The 18914-nt window shown below is 46.9% G+C and overlaps 1 protein-coding gene across 1 annotated transcript in view; it reads left to right on the forward strand.

Annotated features, from left to right (window-relative positions):
• The window catches only part of Tmcc3 (transmembrane and coiled-coil domain family 3), a 70815-nt gene extending 53466 nt beyond the window's left edge, over positions 1–17349 (forward strand). The window contains 4 exon segments of the mRNA XM_032911612.1: positions 4600–5089; positions 5092–5515; positions 8710–8845; positions 13210–17349. Of these exon segments, the coding sequence (XP_032767503.1) occupies positions 4600–5089; positions 5092–5515; positions 8710–8845; positions 13210–13512 (1353 nt within the window). The 3' untranslated portion in view covers positions 13513–17349.
• The last annotated feature ends 1565 nt before the right edge of the window (positions 17350–18914 follow it).

The raw sequence follows: 18914 nt of genomic DNA on the forward strand, positions 1-18914 counted from the left end.
CGGTGGGTGCCTGTGTCTGTGTGTGTCTGTGTGTCTGTCTGTGTGTATGTCTGTGTTTGTGTGTGTCTGTGTTTGTGTCTGTATGTGTGACCATCTGTGTGTGTCTGTGTGTGTGTGTCTATGTGTGTCTGTGCACGTGTGCCTGTGTGTCTCTGTGTCTGTGTGTTTGTATATGTCTATGTGTGTTTGTGTATGTGTCTGTGCATGTGTGTCTATGTGTCTGTGTCTGTGTGTCTGTATATGTCTATATGTGTTTGTGTGTGTGTGTGTGTCACTGTGTCTGTGTGTCTATGTGTATGCCTGTGTCTGTGCCTCTGTGTGCCTATGTATATATGTGTATATGTGTCTGTATATGTCTACGTGTGTGTATGCGTGCACCTATGTATATGTGTCTATATCTATGTGTCAATGTGTGTGTGTATCTCTGTGTGTCTGTATATGTGTGTATATGTGTGCACCTATATATGTGTGTCAATATGTGTGCCTGTGTACGTATATGTGTGTATCTCTGTGTGTCTGTATGTGTCTTTCTCTGTGTGTATATGTGTGTATATGTGTGTTTATGTGTGTATATGTGTGTTTATGTGTGTATATGTGTATACACCAACCTTGGAGGTTCTCTTCATTTATTCCTCTCCTAATTCCCTTGAGACAGCGTCTTTCACTAGACCCAGTGAGCACCAGCAATTCTCTTGTTTCCACACTCACTGTGGCACTGGGGTCATAGGTGTATGACCATACCCCCACCCCCTTTGTATGGGTGCTAGGGCTTTGAACTCATATCCTCATGCTTGAACAGCAGTCTCTCTTAAGTCTTTATGTATGTATAGAGTCTTTATGTCATTTGCAGAGGAGGAGACTGAGGTCAGGATAGTCTATAAGAATAGACTAGTGATAGCAAGGATGGGGTGAAGTCTGCCTCCAGAGCCCTCAGTCTGGACTGTGCATCACCAGCTTCACAGTCTCCTCAAATCATAAAATATTCGCTCTGTTTCTTATCCCCCTGTTCTACAGATTGGGTGATAGAATCCCACAGATCTGACTCAGTTTACCCAAAAACATGTAGTTCGTAAATATCAGTACTGGAACAAGCCCGAATTCCCTCATGCACACAGTCCATGTACATGCTGACTTCATTCAGGTGTTCCGGGAACCTCTGACCTCCCGCAGCCTAGTTCTGAGAGCAGGTTGCACCATCGAGGGGCCGGTGCCAATCCCAGGATAAACAAAGCAGAGCGGGCTCAGCCCTCTTCCTCACACGTACTCTTTGTCTCCATTGACACCCAGGGAATCTGTGGCATTAAGCAATGCACACTTGGCCTCGCTTATCTGTGCAGTGGTCAGGCTTCATATAAAAGTCCAAAATGTGCACCCCCCCCCCAACAATTCCGTCGTTCTTCCAACGTTCTTTAACTGGGATTTGCTGGCAGGCAGCAAGACTGAGCTGTGAGCACTGTTTTGTTCCCCAGCCTAGAGTCTTGAGAACATGCCAAGCATTGTTACAACTTTCAAGTAAGGCAAAAGTCAGTTGGCCTCCTGGGAGTAGACATGTCTCTGCATATAAGGCCGTCTGGGACCTGCAGTCTTTAAGAGAGCCAGGCTCGTGGCCTTGGGAGTACCTGGGTGTCTGACCAGCTCAGGGGTGGGGAGACCCGAAGAAAGATGAACAGGAGGTGACTTCCTGATGAATTTCACCAGGTAAACCATGAAGCCTTTCTCTTCAGACAGGAGAATTCTAAAACAAAGCTATGTATGTGTGTATATTCTAAATTTGATCTTATATTTAATTCAAGAGGGCTAGAACAAGTGCTCATGAAAAAGAAATGACAAGAATGTTGTGTAAATAGGCCAAACTAATGGACACTGTTTGGACGTCCCTAGAGGGAAGAGTGATGTGGCCATGATTGACAGGGTCCAGGGGGGCTTCTCTTCCTCTTTCACCTCAGTGTAGTTACCCAGCGTGTTCAGACTACAAATGTTCACCATGTTTTTATACTTATTTACATACTGAGGTCTTTCCTGAGTGTAAGCGATACTTCATTTAAAGACCGCGAGTCCTTACGTGTGTCTGTGTATACTGTCAGACGGTCCTCGGCTTTGTTCTCAGTGGAGTCTGTCTGGAACAACCTGGGTCGTCGGAAACAGCTCAGTCTAGAATTGTCAGGGCTATGGGGCCAGAACATGAGGCCATGTCCTTTTCTCATTCCGTGAACCTGTATCTTGAATGACTCCCGTGTAGACTCCTTGAAATAAAGAATGACGTCTCTCTGGATGATCAGTTGCAAGACAGCCCTTTGTGAGTAAAGGAAGTGCTAGCCGAGGTTGGGTACAACTGTGACATCATCTCTCCTGTGTCCCTGTCCTGCAGAGGACCGGTGGGGAAAGTACACGGATGAGCAACAAGAGCAGGAGTAAGCAGGACCACGCGACACCAGGGCAATAAGGAGGCTGGCAGGAAGAAGCAGCTTTTGCCGGCAGTGGGAAACCTTGGGGGAAGAGGCGCTGGAGTGGCTCTCAGAAGCACTCATGGTAGGATTTTGATGAAAAGTAGACGCATGGGGAGAAAGACCATAGGAGGCTCACACTGTCCACCCACTGCTCACTCAGGCTCAGTGGCATCTCAACTGCAGCTGAGGCCTGAAAGGTGAGCCGGGGTCTCACTATGGCTGGGTAGCCTGATTAAAGCTGATTTCAGCTGGGAGGCCTCGGGAAGCCGGTCAGTTCCTCAGAAGGTGATTGGCTCTGGTACCTCCAGCAAAATTTGGTTTCCAGCCTCTCTGGCTGTACAGCCACCGTGAATTACCCTGTCTGTCTCAAATCAGCACTCTCTGGGGTTGGTGTATTTCCTTTCGTCGTTCTCGTTTGGACCCCTTGCTGTTCTTGTTCAGTAACGAGCCATGGCTGAGTTTCCGTGAGCTCTCTGTGATCACCCTCCTGGACACCTAGAGATCTCCGTGTACCTGACACTCCTTCTTCCTGACCAAGCACAGGCATGGCCCTCTGTCCTCCTTTGCAAACACCTTGCTGTCTGGTCTCCCAGTGACCTGGTGTCTTATTTCCTTAGCCTGCCTTGCGTGATCCTTCATGATCCTTCATGATGATCCTCCCCACCCCACCTCCCAGATAAAGCAGCAAGAAAGAGTGTGCTTTGTGGCAACTGCATGTGGGAAGAGGGGGCCAAGAGAGAATGCTAACAAACTTGCGCACATTTTGCAAGAAGCTTCACTGGTCAACCTTTGCCTATACTGTAGGACTCCTTCCTGATAAGGCAGTGGTCAGGATTTAGGACGGTGTCAATACTGGTGTTGAAAGCAGTCTGTATGGAGTCTGGGTCACTCAAACACTGCAAGGTCTGTCGGTTTAATCCTTTCCTGGTCCTTTACAAGGTGGGCAGAGGTAACTTCTGCCAGACAGTACCTGTGTCCTGCTATTATTCTTATCAAGGGGATGTTAACTTGACAGCCTAGATGCTCCAGATTAGATGATATAATTGGATTTGTGTTCAGACTCTACCACGACTCATTCTTCATCCTCCGAGGACAGCGTCAGAATAATAGGGTGAGAGGCAGCTCGACGTCAAACCCTGGCTCCAGCGCCCTCAGTTGCTACATGTGTATGTCTTTAGCGTGTTTTTTGCCTGGCGTGGTATTAAGGATCAAACATGGTAATCTCTGTGAACACATCAGCAAACTCGGTGCACAGGCTGGTTCAGCCCTTCCCTTTTAGAGCACGAACTTCTAGCCCTGACCAGGATGCCAGACGCTACTTTGTAGGTCTGGACAGCCCGTGAATGTGAAAGCAGGTATCTGGCTGGCTTCGCGTTAAGAGCTGCAGGTCACAACCCCTCTGGGGATTGCCTATCCGATAAGTAACATTACCATTCACAACAGTAACAAAATTACAGGCATGAAGTAGCAACAAAATAACTTTGTGGTTGGGGTCAGAGCGAGGAACTGTATTAAACAGTCACGGCATTTGTACTATATTATCATCTTCTGTTTACCTATTTTAATCACTGTGCTTGTGGTTTGGAATTATTTATTTTCATATAGAGATACCATTGTATTACTCAATTATCAAAGTTAATCATGCATCATACAGTTCTGTCACATCTGCTTAGTGGTTCTATTAGAAAAATAATTTTCTTGATGGATGTATCTGCTAGAGTTCCCCACCCCACCCCCTTTTTTTTTCTTTTTCCTTGTCTTGTTAAATAACTGAGTTCTGAATTAGGGGCCTTGCCCGTCACGCAGCACACAGTGAAGGTCAAGCAAGCTCCCCAAGTCACACAGGAAGCCAGAAACGAGTGACTTCCTCGTTCTGTTCTGCATTTTCCTACCCTGGCAACTAACAGTTTCTACCTACAGACAGCAGATTGGATACAGTGGAGATGTGATTTCACATCACACAGATATAGGATGGGGTTGGGCTGTCCCGCCTTCTTCAGCTTGGAAGGATAGCATAGAGTGTGTTCATCCTGTGGCACAAGCCGTTGGGAAACCTAGGACTCAACAGATGGGACACATGTGCATGAACAGTTCCCTCCCGCTGAAAGTGCCATTTACTTCAGGTGTCAACCTGGTTCTCATTCTCTTTCAGGTGGAACGCCATGACATGAATACCCTCAGCCTGCCCCTGAATATCCGCCGAGGAGGGTCAGACACCAACCTCAACTTCGACGTCCCAGATGGCATCCTGGATTTCCACAAGGTCAAACTCAGCGCAGACAGCCTGAGACAGAAAATCTTGAAGGTGACGGAGCAGATAAAAATCGAGCAGACGTCCCGAGATGGGAACGTTGCCGAGTATCTGAAACTGGTCAGCAGTGCGGACAAGCAGCAGGCCGGGCGCATCAAGCAGGTCTTTGAGAAGAAGAACCAGAAGTCAGCCCACTCCATCGCCCAGCTGCAGAAGAAGTTGGAGCAGTATCACAGGAAACTCAGGGAGATTGAACAGAATGGAGCAACCAGAAGCTCGAAGGACATTTCTAAAGACAGCCTGAAGGAAATACAACACTCTCTGAAGGATGCCCACGTGAAATCTCGAACTGCTCCCCACTGCCTGGAGAGCAGTAAGTCGAGCATGCCAGGGTATCCCTCACGCCCCCCGTGTTTGTCTTCAATAAGTCCAGAGAGTTTGCCAACTTGATCCGGAATAAGTTTGGCAGTGCAGACAACATCGCTCACTTGAAGAATTCCCTAGAAGAGTTCAGGCCCGAAGCCAGCCCCAGGGCTTACGGCGGAAGCGCTACCATCGTGAACAAGCCCAAGTACGGCAGCGATGACGAGTGTTCTAGTGGTACATCCGGCTCAGCTGACAGCAATGGGAACCAGTCCTTTGGGGCTGGTGGAGCCAGCACCCTGGACAGCCAGGGGAAACTTGCCATAATCCTAGAGGAACTGAGGGAGATCAAGGTTACCCAAGCCCAGCTGGCAGAGGACATCGAGGCGTTGAAGGTGCAGTTTAAGAGAGAATATGGCTTTATCTCTCAGACTCTGCAAGAGGAGAGGTACAGGTGCGTACATGGACGGCTCCCTCTGGGATTCCTTTAGAAGCACCAAGCAGAAGCTGTCTGCTTACAAGCGAGGTGCTAATGCGTGTGTTTGCAGTAGATACAGATGTGGATTCAGAAGCATTTAAAGATTGATAATTCTCTCCAGCCTTCGTAATCCTAAATCCCATAATTTCTAGTTTATAGCTGACAATTAGAGGAAGACATTATATGCGTGGGTCTCTTAAAATATCGTTACCCAAGCCATGACTCACGTGCAGATTAAGAAATTGATTCAGCAGACGTCTGCGATGGTCTCATTACACTAATTTACAGACCCGTTTCCCTCCATCAGACCAGACAAGTGGACCTAATTCGCTGGACAATGAGACAATGAGGTAGATTTGTATGTGGTATGTCAGCTTGAAATATACATATTTTGTTCATTAAGCTTTTAAAACACACACACACACACACACATACACACACACACACACACACACACACACACACACACACGGACTGGAGGGATCACTCTGCTGATAAAGTGCTTCCCGTGCAAGAAGGAAGCCTTCAGTCCAGGTACCCAGCACCCATGTTAGAGTTGGATATAACAGCACAGGTCTGTAACCACAGTACTTGAGCACTTGGGGCAGTAGAGACAAGCAGATCCTAGGCTAGACCTTGCTGGCCCATCAGCCTAGCCAAGTTCAGGGAGAGACCCAAAACATCTGGCATCAACCTCTGGCCTGTACACACACCCACATGCCCACATGTCACACACACACACACACATGCACGCACGCACGCACGCATGCACACACATTTTACTATAAATGAGTGGCTCTCATCTTGAGAGTAAAGGTTGTAGCCTGCCTTTTGTGTTTACAGTTGTTTAAGAGGGTAGATAACTGAATATGAGATTGTGTGCCCTGTTCTGCTCATCAAAGGATCCTACCAAATTATTTCCATCAAAATGGGTTGACTTCTTTTTTTTTTTAAGATTTATTTATTTATTATATATATAAGTACGCTGTAGCTGTCTTCAGACACACCAGAAGAGGGCATCAGACCTCATCATAGATGGTGGTGAGCTACCATGTGGTTGCTGGGATTTTAACTCAGGACCTCTGGAAGAGCAGTCAGTGCTCTTAGCCGCTGAGCCATCTCTCCAGCCCATGGGTTGACTTCTAAGAGTGCGAAATGTAAATGTTTATTACATACTATACCACGTAAATTGTAAATTTAACCTACACTTGCTGTGTAATTTTACGTCATAATTTAGAAGGTGGCATTTTCTCACTTTTACAAAAGGTTTTTGTGATGCCAAGATTTGAACCAAGGGCTTCACGCATCCTAAGCATGTGTGTACCACTGAGAAATAATGCCGGCCTCAAAACTACGTTTTAACCTTGTGTGCACATTTTTGACTTCCGTACATTCATCTTACAAGAACTGTTTTTTCTCTTTTTTTAAATTTTTTTACATTTACTATTCCCTCATGTGTTTCATCCTGACTGCAATTCCACTCCCTCCTCACCCCCACCCCCCAGTCTCTCCACACACACCCCCAAGATCCACCCCTCTTCACCTCCTCTCAGGAAAGAGCAGGCCTTCCAGGGACCTCAAGCAAACACAGGGTAACCAGCTTCAACAAGACCAGGCACAGTTCTCACATCAAGGCTGGGCAAGGCAACCCAGGGGAAGGAAAAGGGTCCCACAAGTAAGCAAGAGACTGAGGGATGAACCCAGCTCCCACTGTTAGAAATCTCACATGTACACCGAGCCTCACAACCAGAACATATACGCAGACTACCCAGGCTAGACCTATGCAGGCTCCCTGAGCGATACGAGCCCACCTGAGTCCCAGTCCATTGTGGGCTGGGAAGAACTGTTTTTCAGTCATGGTGTCATGAGAATGTATTGACCTTATCTTCATCCAGATCATTTGAGATCCGGATGCCTCTCTTATCCCAAGTCACAAACACTCAGTTGTCTGAGCCTTGGACCACCTTCGCTTTCATGCGTCCTGCATTCTGTGACCCCATGATACAGCCGTCAGGTGCATTCCTTAACAGGTTAAAAGGCTGCCTTAGAACGATGATAACGTTTGGCATTCATGAGGCGGAAGCTGAAGATAATCGTTAAATCTCAATTAAGCCTTTTCACCTATCAGATGACCTACGTAAATATAACTGGCTTGAGCCAGTCATTTCAAGCTAAGGCATCATCCTAAGATACTGCAAGCTCTTTAAGCTACTCAGAACAAAGCTTCAAAAAAGACACAGATTCTCTTCTCTGACAGTAGGCGTGGGAAAGGAAGTGTCTTTCTCTCACTTTTGGATTTTTGGACACCCTGTCCCATAAGCCATCTGTAAGTTGTGATGAGCTTAATCTTAGCATGTCTTTTAAAAAGATATGTTTCTTTATGTTTTATGTGTATGAGTATTTTTGCCTCAGTGGATGCCTGTGCACCATGTGTGTGCAGTGCCCATAAGACCAGAAGAAGGAAACACATTCCTTAGAATCAGAGTTACAGGCAATTGTTAGCTAACCGTTGTAGGTGCTGGGGTTCGAACCCAGGTCCTCTGGAAGAGCACCCAGTGCTCTTAATGACTAAGCTGTCTCTCTAGCCCTGAGGTTAATTTTTTTTTTACTAGCACTTAATAGTCTAAGAGCTGAAAAAGCTTGTCTGGGTGTTTTCTTCGAGACAGTGGAATTGCCTTCTGGAGTGGAAGCTAATCATAAAACCTTCATTCTATTTCCATGTGCTGTGTGGCCACTAGCCCCCTATTACTGTTGGGCAGAAAAAGGGAGAGGCCACTATAGATGTGACCGGTCCTGGCCTGTCCTTGCTGTACAACTGTCTCCTAACTAGAGGCAACCACATCCCTGACAAAGTCTATCTGTTGTTATGGCAGCCAGTCCACGTGCTGGTCTGGCATAGGTGGAAAACAAAACAAAACAGGTTTGATCTTGGTAAAGCCTCAAAGTTGAAGATATACAGTTAAGACTACAGAGGCAGGTCCCTCCTAGAATTGGGATTCAGGGGTAACCAAAATCGTGTTCCCCACAAATTGACCTACTCTTTCAGGAAAACAGTCTTCCAGGGTATGAAAACAAGCCAAGGGTCCCAAGACAAAAATAGGCCATCATTCTAGAACATGCTGTCGGGACACCTGTGCCACATGCTCACTATGGCTCCCATCTTTGTTAAGGTACGAGCGACTTGAAGACCAGCTCCATGACCTGACAGAGCTGCACCAGCACGAGACAGCTAACCTGAAGCAGGAGCTAGCCAGCGCCGAGGAGAAGGTGGCCTACCAGGCCTATGAGCGCTCAAGGGACATCCAGGTATGGGTCCCCTCCTGGCCAGACCCTGGTGTAGGATTTTTCTAGGCTTTAGTTCATTAAACAGTCTAACCTGGTACATTTCCCCAAGCCCTCCATCATGAGGGGCAAGATGTTCTTTCTATATAGATATTTCCCATCCACCTCCTGGCCCCACTGGCTTATGTTGCCCATGTGTAGCCCTGTTGCCTAACTCAGTTGGTAAGTATCTATCACTAGTCTAAGTCCAATAACTTCAAACTATTAAGAAATGTCACATGTTAGGCAGCTGCCTGCAGAGGCTGGAGTAGTCTAGTGGTATACCAGATGGCCCTAGCAAAGACCCTACTGTGCCCCAGAAATCCAGTCCTGCTGTGCTCTGCTGGCTGGGATAGGAGCGGGCAGTGGGGATGGCAGTTGGGCATTCCATGGTAAACTCTGGATTCGAGTCTAGTATTTACCAACTATTTGGCTCTGAGCAAGTCTCGAGTCTGCTCATCTGTAAAGCAATTGCTTCATATTCGTAAGTTCACCAAGCATGGGACTGCCAGCCCCTAGTAAAGCAATGTACTTGGTACTTACTCAATAGCCCTTTGCAATTGCTCTTATTGTTGGACCCATTTCTCAGATCTGAAGCCCGAGGTGCAAAAAAGGTAAAGTGACCTGAACAAGGCCTTGCAAATTGTCCCTTAGGAATGACTAAGAAGGCTGACCTGAAAGGGAAAGGCAAGGCCCAGAAAGCTGGCAGGAAGTGAGTAGATCCACCTAACAGTTACGTCATAAACAGAAGCCAGGGGCAGGACTTCCTCCTGAGGTCCCTAGGCTGCTATGGTCATCTTTTTAAAGAATTAATACAATAACCAAAGACAGTAATGCTCATCTCCCTTTTTCAGATCTTCTTTGTAGTCTGGGTGTTTTCTGAGCTTAAGGAAGGCCATCCACGCTCTGAACCCCACTTTACAAGGGAGTAGGCTGAGGCATAAAAGAGGGGCTTTCTCCCTAGTGTGCGTGCTGCCGTTCAGCTGCAAACATTTTATTCTGTGCTGGTGGAGGCTGTGTTTGCTGATGCCAGAGGTCTGCTTGGACAGTTCTGGGAAGCGGGGCTTAAGAGCTAATAGGAAACATTGTCCCCAGAGAGCAGAGGACACTGGGAAACTACTCTGACCTGGGAGACAGAACTCTCAGCTGTTAAGTGATTCTATTTAAAAGGTTTACTTGCGTGCATGTGTATGCATACATGCATGTGTGTGTATGCATACATGCATGTGTGTGTATGCATACATGCATGTGTGTGTATGCATGTGTGTGTGTGTGTGTGTGTGTGTGTGTGTGTGTATGTGTCATAGCACACACTTGACAATTGGAGAACAGCTTACAGGGGTCAGTCACCTCTTTCTACCTTGTGATTCCCAGGAATCAAAATTCAGTTCATCAGACGTGGCAGCAAGTGCTTTACCCACTGAGCCATCCCACCCACTCCTCGACCATCCTATTTTAGAGCAGGTCTAGGATATCACTGGGTAGTGTCTAATGTGCCATTTCCTCATTTAGGGGATGGTCTGGATCAACAGTGTTCTCGTTTCTTTAAGAAACATATTCTGGGAGTGAGGAGGTCAGGTCTAGGGAGGGGCCCCACAAAGGGAACTTTAACTTCTGAGGAGTTCATTTCCACATTTTCCAGCTGCATCTCTAGTTGGAGCTGTAAAGGGCAGCTCCGTAAATGACAAGGGTCACAGAGGTTCAAAGCCAGCTCTACTACTCTGTCTCTGTGCGAGCCTGGCCAAGTCAGTGCGGTGTGCCTCTGAATCCTTGTCTTCAAAAAGTCACGAAGATCAAATAGAATCCGATATTTATTATACCAGAGTCTTCGCCGGACCCATAACAAACAGCCAAGAAGTTAATGCTGGGGTTCCTTTTATCTTATTGTTAAGTAGCAACATTCCTCAAGGCTTTTAGCCATTGATCTCTCCGGTCTCTCTGTTGCCTGTGTCTGTGGTTCTTATAAAAGTGCTTCCAACAGGATAGGCTGGGATGGTGCACAGACCCACAAAGTTTTTGCTGTTAAGTGATTGATCCCCCGACCCCTTTAAAATCCTGAATATCCAGTTCGAATTACTAAAGATAACCCCTCCCTCTATTTTCAAGTTAGATACTCCACCAAAGAAATCCTAATTATCGTGGTAGAGCTTAATAGCTCTCGGTGCCATGGGCGAAATGCCTTGCAATTCATTGTCTAATTTTCTTGGATTTTTTTCTTTGTGTAAGACATTGGTAGCGGTTCTAAGGTGAATTCTAAGATTAGCCTGAGGAGATGTGGACTTCTCTACCCTAAAACTGAGTGAAAGGGCCAAACGTGATGGTCCTTTGTCCTGATCTGTCACCTTTTTCACGCCATATCTAAAATGGAAAGGGGGAAAAAAAAATCACTGCCTGTAGCTGAAAGCAAGCCCGCCCACCCGCCCGCCCGTCCACCCTTCTGCGCTTGCCTGTTAGTGCTGACAGCCAGCGGTGCTTAAATGCGAAGATCTGAGAAAGTTTTATCCTTTGGTCGGCAGCCTAGTATAATGAAAGTTGCTATAGTAACAGAGAGCCCTGTTCTCTAGCCCAGAGAGTATATTCAGCAGGAGAAAAGCAAATCAATGTTGGACCCATTACACTCGCTTAAAGCCCAGAGAGCTGACCTTACGCAGCTGCACAAGCACATTGGCAAATGATTGCCATGACAGACAGACTGGCAGAGAAGCAGGCACACTGCACTGCCCCCCAGGAGGCGTGGGCTTTCCTCTGGAAACTGACATCCTGTTAACTGGCACCCAGGCTCCACAGCCACCTGCCGTGTGCAACACTCTCCTGCCTGAAGCAGATGCTGAGGGCAGGGTGAGCCTAGTCCCCGACTGCACACAACGTATGCGCCTCTGGGCTGTGCGGGAAGGCTGGCTAGAGACAAGCTGGGTCAGGGAGGGGTTCCTTGAGGTAATGTCCACGAGGATGCGGCCTCAGACGAGTGGCAGATCCACAGGTGAATAGAGGGGGTGCTTGAGTGTTTCCGGCAGTGTGTACCGCGTGGACAAAGTCCCCTAGGCGTTTTCGGAACCTGGAAAGGGTCAGTTTGGCCAGAGTACTGGGTGAGAGCAAAAGAAGATGGCTGTGCATAGGCCAAGCAAGATTCTGAAAGGGTTTTATGAAGAGGGATGTCAGAAATGTCTATCTTTCAAAGGTCACAAGGACTATTGTGGGGAATATTGAGCACGGAACACGCGGTGTGAAACTCATGTCAAATCACGGCAAGCAAGAGGTCTCGGTGACCCCGAGTGAGTGGGGACTGTAAGAGAAGGAGTGCAGTAAGACGGACAGTGGATGCTGCTGCACTGGCAGAGCCAGCAGATGGCTGGACAAGAGACATATCAAAGGATGCTTTGGGGCTTCTGTCATAAGAGGCCTAGAAGTTGTCTAAGAAAGGAGTTGGGGGTGAGAGGACACAGGGTCACTGCATGCAGGGTAGGTACACTCCACAAACGTACTTGTGACTGAGTTACACAGGGACATTTCCCTAAAGCTCTGTAGACGCGCGAGTCAGCCTCTGGAGAAATAGCCAGGCTAGCGATCTGCTCCGAGTCACCCATGTAATGCCGTGATGTCATCTTAGGAAGTGAAGCATCCGGTTGCACTGGGTCTGGAGAGGCAGCCTGGGCTGCTGACTTAAGGAGCAGCTTCCCGAGGCAGATGGAAGCAGAGCGGCCACTGTTGGTTCAGTCCTTTCCTTTAGCCTCTGTGACCTCCCTACTGTCCTTACGCAGACATAAGCTCCCAGTGGTGGAGCAGCAGTGGAAAGAGCAGCTAACCACAGATGAGGGTGGAACAGCCTTTATCCCAGAATGCCGCTCCAGCTCCGCCCCTTTCCATCTCATCCTGACAGTGCCAACAGACACGAGTATTTTGTGTCACCTTATCTCAAATATAAACATATTGTTGAGAAAACAAACCGTTATGGCCAGGTATTGTACTCTTTGACTGTAATCCCAAATCTCAGCACTTGGGAAGGTTGAGGCAGGAGGGTTGGACATTTAAGGCCACATTTGGCTACTTCACAAGAGACCTTGTCACCAAAAGGCAAACAAAAGCAAGCAAATAAACAAAAGCAAATCACTATGATCATTACTTGCAGCATTTGATGGTTGAACACAAGTGAGTACCCCACCCATGACAGACAGGGTAAAATGAGTCTTAGGATTCCTGCCTTATACTTTCATCTCTCACCATTGCTTTGGGAATCTGAAACTACCGAGGCAGTAGATGTTCTGAGCCGGAGCTTGGCACATCTGGGCATGTGTTCCCGCAAGCCCTGTGATTCCAGCGACGTCTGACCCTTGCTCTCCTCTTGCCCACAGGAAGCCTTGGAGTCCTGCCAGACACGAATCTCCAAGCTGGAGCTGCATCAACAGGAGCAGCAGACCCTGCAGACGGATGCCGTGAACGCCAAGGTCCTGCTGGGGAAGTGCATCAACGTGGTCCTGGCCTTCATGACCGTCATCCTGGTATGCGTGTCCACCCTGGCCAAGTTCGTCTCGCCCATGATGAAGAGTCGCTCCCACATCCTGGGCACCTTCTTTGCTGTGACTCTTCTCGCAATATTCTGTAAAAACTGGGACCACATCTTGTGTGCTATAGAAAGGATAATCATCCCGAGATGAGCCACCGGCTCCCGCCTTCGCATCCTTCCAAGTTTTTATTTTGAAGAAAACTCTGTGCATACATACTACCAAAATTTCTGAATGAACGGCTGTGCCAAAGACGGCGAGAAGGACCCAGAGCTGTGTGGTGTAAATACGTAGAGTCTCTTAACCCAGTAGCAGTTGCCAACACAGTCCCTGTACGTGGTTCACGTGAAACTGTCCCAGAGTCGTCCTCACATGGCTCACTGCCTTAATCAGAGCAGATCTCCAGCCCACTGTCGAGCTCGGCACCGTAAAGCCCTGCTGATTGAGCGCCATGACTGCTCGCAGCCGTGTTCTGAGTCCCCCTGGTCAGCAAGGATATGGTAGGGTTTGGGGGAAGTGAGCAAACACAGGTACTTGGCAGGGTTGAGCTCCTGGGGGCCTATAGAAGCTCAGTGAGTCTCTCTGTGATCTGCCCCACTTGTCCACAGGTGGCTCTGTGTCCTACTGTGTACCCCGCGTTCACAGCGGTCAATGGCGTATGTCCTCATAACATGGAAATCTTCTACCTGCTCATCCAGCGAAAGTCTGCCCGACTAGTAGCATTGCACTTTACAAGGTAGACACTAGGATTTACAGCCGGGCTCATGCCCAGGGCATCGCACACCTGATTTCATCCTGCGTGCTTAGCAGTGCTCTGCCCTCAGAGTGTGTGGTTGAGCTGTTATCAAACTGTAGCTTTGGTAACTCGGGGTCCTTGTGAGCATCCCTGGGGAGGGCCATGCTCTGGCAACTGTTAACTGTGATGAATGCCCTTAGAGGGTGGGATGCACTTTCTGTGAATCACTGTACTCACAGGTCTGCGGGGATCGGATTGCAAAGCTTGCTCAGGAAATGAAAATGAATGGCGTTCCTGTTGCCCGGTTTTCTTTTTCTCAGAGACAGCAAAATCAAACTTCATAAAGCTTCTGTGCACCGAGGCAGGACACTGGAGGCCTAAGAGGGATGTGAACTTTTAGGTCTAATCAAATGGTGGCTAGATTAGTGGGAGCCCTTTACCCAGATGAGAGCAGGAAGGGTCCCCTTAGGGACGTGAAAGGCAGCAGGAATAAAATTAAGTCCTGCGCTGGAGCTGAGCTGCTGCTGTCTCTTAAGGCTCAGACAAGCCCTGAGCTCACAGGATAAACGCACCACCAGTGAGCAGAAAGCGTACAAGAGCTGCTGTGTTTTATTTGATGGCTGCCATTATACTGACAAACCTGGTTTTCTGTGTACACTACCAAGAGGAGAGAGATTTCATTGGATGCTGTCAGCCAGCCAGTCAGGACTCTGGTCCTCCCACCCCACCTGCTGAAGGTGTAAAGATACTTTTAAATACTTCCAGAAGAATCTCTCTTGGATTTAAGGATCCTCACTTGCAAATGGATGTCCTTGGGGGCATTCCCTGGGGGGGGGCATTGGGGGTGGCAGCATGTAGCAATTTAGTACAAGTCCAGGTTATATGAGTGGGACCCACACAGCTCCAACCTTTGCCCCTCCCCCATTCCCAACTTCCAAGTCAATAATTCGGCAAATTCAGTAAATTCAGTAATTTTAGTAAATTAAGTATTTAACCATCACCCCTAACCAATTTCAGAGCCAAGCTTTTCAAAAAATAATAAATATAACTTTATGAAATACAAAGGATTTTGAAATCAGGGACGGGGGAGTCCCCAGCCCCTCTCCTACCCACAGTGTTGTCCCCACACAGGAGACAGAGGTTTCTAATCCAAGAAAGGGAGAGCCATGATCTTCCCTTATTCTTGTACTTTAATGGCCTGCTCCCTTACCTGTGGCACCAGACTCCATCTGCCTACACCCGGAAGCAAGCTGGGCTCTGCTGACCTCCCGTTCCTATCTGTGAATATTTCCACGTGGCACTTAGAGCGTGCCGGGGGCCTGGGATCCCCGTGAATGCTGCTATCGGGGTTTCAGGATAAGTTTGAATACAGCCTTAGAGGCTTAGCTAGGGCTCCGGGAGAACCCACAGAGGGGTTCTGTTCTCATGTCAGCACCCGCCCCACCCCCACACAGCTAACAGGGCGGCTCTCGATTGACACTTGTCAGACCTACAAGCTGTGTTTCTTCTTCCTGATGAGAAAGCCCAAAACAGCACAGACCGAGCTTTGGACAGAATCTGTTAGAGACCAGCACCATTGTGAACTAGTCGGGGTGGGGGCATCCAAGTCATCATAGGTTCCTCCTAAAGAACTTAGATTCCCACCGACTCCCATTAAATGTCAAATCACCTTCTCGGCCTGTGTACATGCAGCTCATGTGGCATACTTGTTCTGGTCTTATGGAAAATTTGTGAGACTTTTTATTTTTTTAAATAAGATTGTATAGTTCAAGGAGACTTTGATTCCACCGTTCTTTATTCTCTCAAGGGCTACGACCCCTCTCTCGCTCTCTTGAACACATAACTTACACACTGAAGAAATGAATTATATAAATACACAATTAGAGGTAGCAATGGAGCTGCGAGGTGCCCTGGAATTGGAATAGATTTGTAATCGAGTCAGCCCATCTTGTTTTGCACTTTACGTTGGGGGTATTCCTCGTGTTGGGAGCTAGTTACAGATGTGTGAGCATGTTCCCTGCTAGCTAAGGAACACTGGTGAGGGATTCTAGATGCTGGACTTTGGATCTCTAGTGACGATATCATGCTCAATCATCAGAAGAGTGATTACAGAGGGCAGGACAGAACGCTAAGATACTAAGAATAGTAAATATTAAAAAGGAAAAAGCAGCCGCTCACAGTGAAACAAGCGGTGACTTCAAGTGCTCTCTCTGATTTGGACTGTGAAGGCAGGATTCCCCATCGCAAGCTCCTGGCTTGCCCAAGCTCCTGGCTTGTGACTTAGTTTTCAGCTGTTCTTGTCTTGTCCCCTGGCGTTCATTCACATACTCTGTAGCTCTTGACTTTCTTTAAGCATCTTTAAGAAGGGCCCGGCCACTTCTCTAACACAGGGTGGAGCTGTGGTGAGGGAGCTTGTCCTCCCTGCCCCCCTCCCCCACCCCCCGCCCAGCAACTAATTACTTGGTTCTTTTGGGTTGAATTTTAAATACCAAATTACTTTTGTGTTGAACGGCAATGTTATCATGGTGGTGGTGTTAATGTTTTGTTCTGCTGTCCAATCCAGACCTAATTGTCTGGGTTTTGAAAAAACACATGTACTCACTGATAAGGAGGTGTATGATTAAACAACACATTTTGCATGTTTTCTTAATTCTGACCTTGGGCTGGGGCATGAATATGGGCTTATTTGGAGAGATGGTTCAATGTTAGCAGGTAACTTTTAAGGTGTCTAAAAAAAAGACAAATCACAGAAAACAATTAGATTGGCCTATTTGTATCAAAAATACAGAGCTTTAAAAAACGTGTCACTAATGGGAACTGGGTAACTTGTTAGAAATAAAGCCAAAATATAATTTTCTGTCATGGATATAATCCTGTGCATAAAGAGTCTGGAAGTGAGGTGGAATACCTGGGGTGTCTGAGGGTGGTTTACATGTTGTTGTTCTCATATATTTAAAGCATGTCTGCCATGTTTGTTCTAAAAGAAACATTTCAACTAAACGTACCATGTGTTTCAGATGCGCTGGGGCAATAGCAGCAATTCTGACTGGACCGTCAGGAGTGCTAATTGTAACTTCTGTTGCAGAATTCTTGTGGGCTGCTACATAGTTTTGTATCTGCCTAAAGTTGTAATTTCTCTGTAGATCTTCCCCATAGTGGTGTTGTCAAGGAATTCAAAGCAGGTGCCATTATTTTTTAAATAATTGATGTTTGCTTTGGTGTTAAATAAAAGAACTAGATTTCTTAAATTTTCACACTTGTCAGAGCCCATCTCTCTAATGTGCGCTGTGTGTATGTGTGTGTTTGCATGCACACGTGTGTGTACGCGTGTGTAAAGTAAGAGTAACAGACTTAAAAGCTTTAGATTTAAAGCAAAACTGAGAAAGATGTATAAAGATTGCTCCTCAATATCCCGCCCTTACTCATACACCCTCGCTCCTCATTACCAGCATCACCCCACAAAGTGGTACCTTTTATTTTTTAAAATGTATGAGTGTTTGGCCTGCATATGTACAAGTAGCATATATGTACTTGGTGAACACAGAGCTTTTCAGAAGAAGGTATCTGATTCCCTGGTACTAGAGTTAACAGATGGTCATGAGCCACCCTGTGCCCGGAAGCAAACCCAGGTCCTCTAGCAAGAGTAACAAGTGCACTAACCACTGAACCATCTCTCCAGCCCCCTGAGTGGTACCTTTGTTGTTACATCATTATCACCCAGAGCCATCATTCATATTAAGGATGTCCCTGGTTTCATTCTATATGGCTTTAAACAAATATGTAAGGACATGTATTCATTATAGCATCATACAAAATAGTTCTGTTCCAGAGAGCAGCCTCCCTGCTGTGGGCTCAGCTCTGTTTCTGCATACAATTCAGAACCCCTTGCCTCAGCTGAGTCTCCCATCAGTTAACTTTACGCAATCCTCTACAGGCATTCCCATAAGCCAGCCCAATGTAGACAGTCCCCATTGAGACTGTCTTCCCAGGTGACCGTAGGCTGGGTCAAGTTGACAATGAAAGCCAACCATCTCACACGCATGCGCTCCAGGTATAAGAGAAACACTGGAACATCTAAGAATGTCCACACTTACAATTTGACAAAGTAGCAGAGTCTAACAGCATTTTTTTTCTTTTTCTTTAAAGATTCATTTATTTAACTGTATTTACACTGTAGCTGTCTTCAGATACACCAGAAGAGGGTATCAGATCCCATTACAGATGGTTGTGAGCCACCATGTGGTTGCTGGGATTTGAACTCAGGACCTCTGGAAGAGCAGTCAGTGCTCTTAACCACTGAGCCACCTCTCCAGCCCAGCAGCATTTTATAATAGCTCCTTCATGTTTACAGTCATGGGTGGCAGAATATCTCTACCTCTCCCCATACCATTACTTTATATGTAACTGAATGTATGTAGACTATCATGGGATACACGGAGACTATAGCTATACCTAATAGATATAGTAGAGAGCAAAGGAACTCTGCTAGCAGTTCCTTCCTGTCTGAAAAACTGTTATCTGACCTCCAAGTATATATGTATGTAAGGTAGTAAATTCGACACTTACTGATAATAAATCATTTTTATTTTATTCTGTTTGTATGCATGTGCACATACATGTATGTATGCTTGTGTTTGTGTGTGTATATGTGCTTCTATGTGTGTGGGGGTATATGTGTGTCTGCGTGTGCCTATGCTTGTGTGCTTGTATGTACGTGTGCAGGTGTGCAGGTGTGTGTGTGTGTGTGTGTGTGTGTGTGTGTGTGTGTGTTTTGTGCACATGTGCAAAGGGTACACGTTCATGCAGAGGCCAGAGATTG

The sequence above is a fragment of the Rattus rattus genome, chromosome 1 (genome assembly GCF_011064425.1).
Source record: "Rattus rattus isolate New Zealand chromosome 1, Rrattus_CSIRO_v1, whole genome shotgun sequence".
Classification (NCBI taxonomy): Eukaryota; Metazoa; Chordata; class Mammalia; order Rodentia; family Muridae; genus Rattus; species Rattus rattus.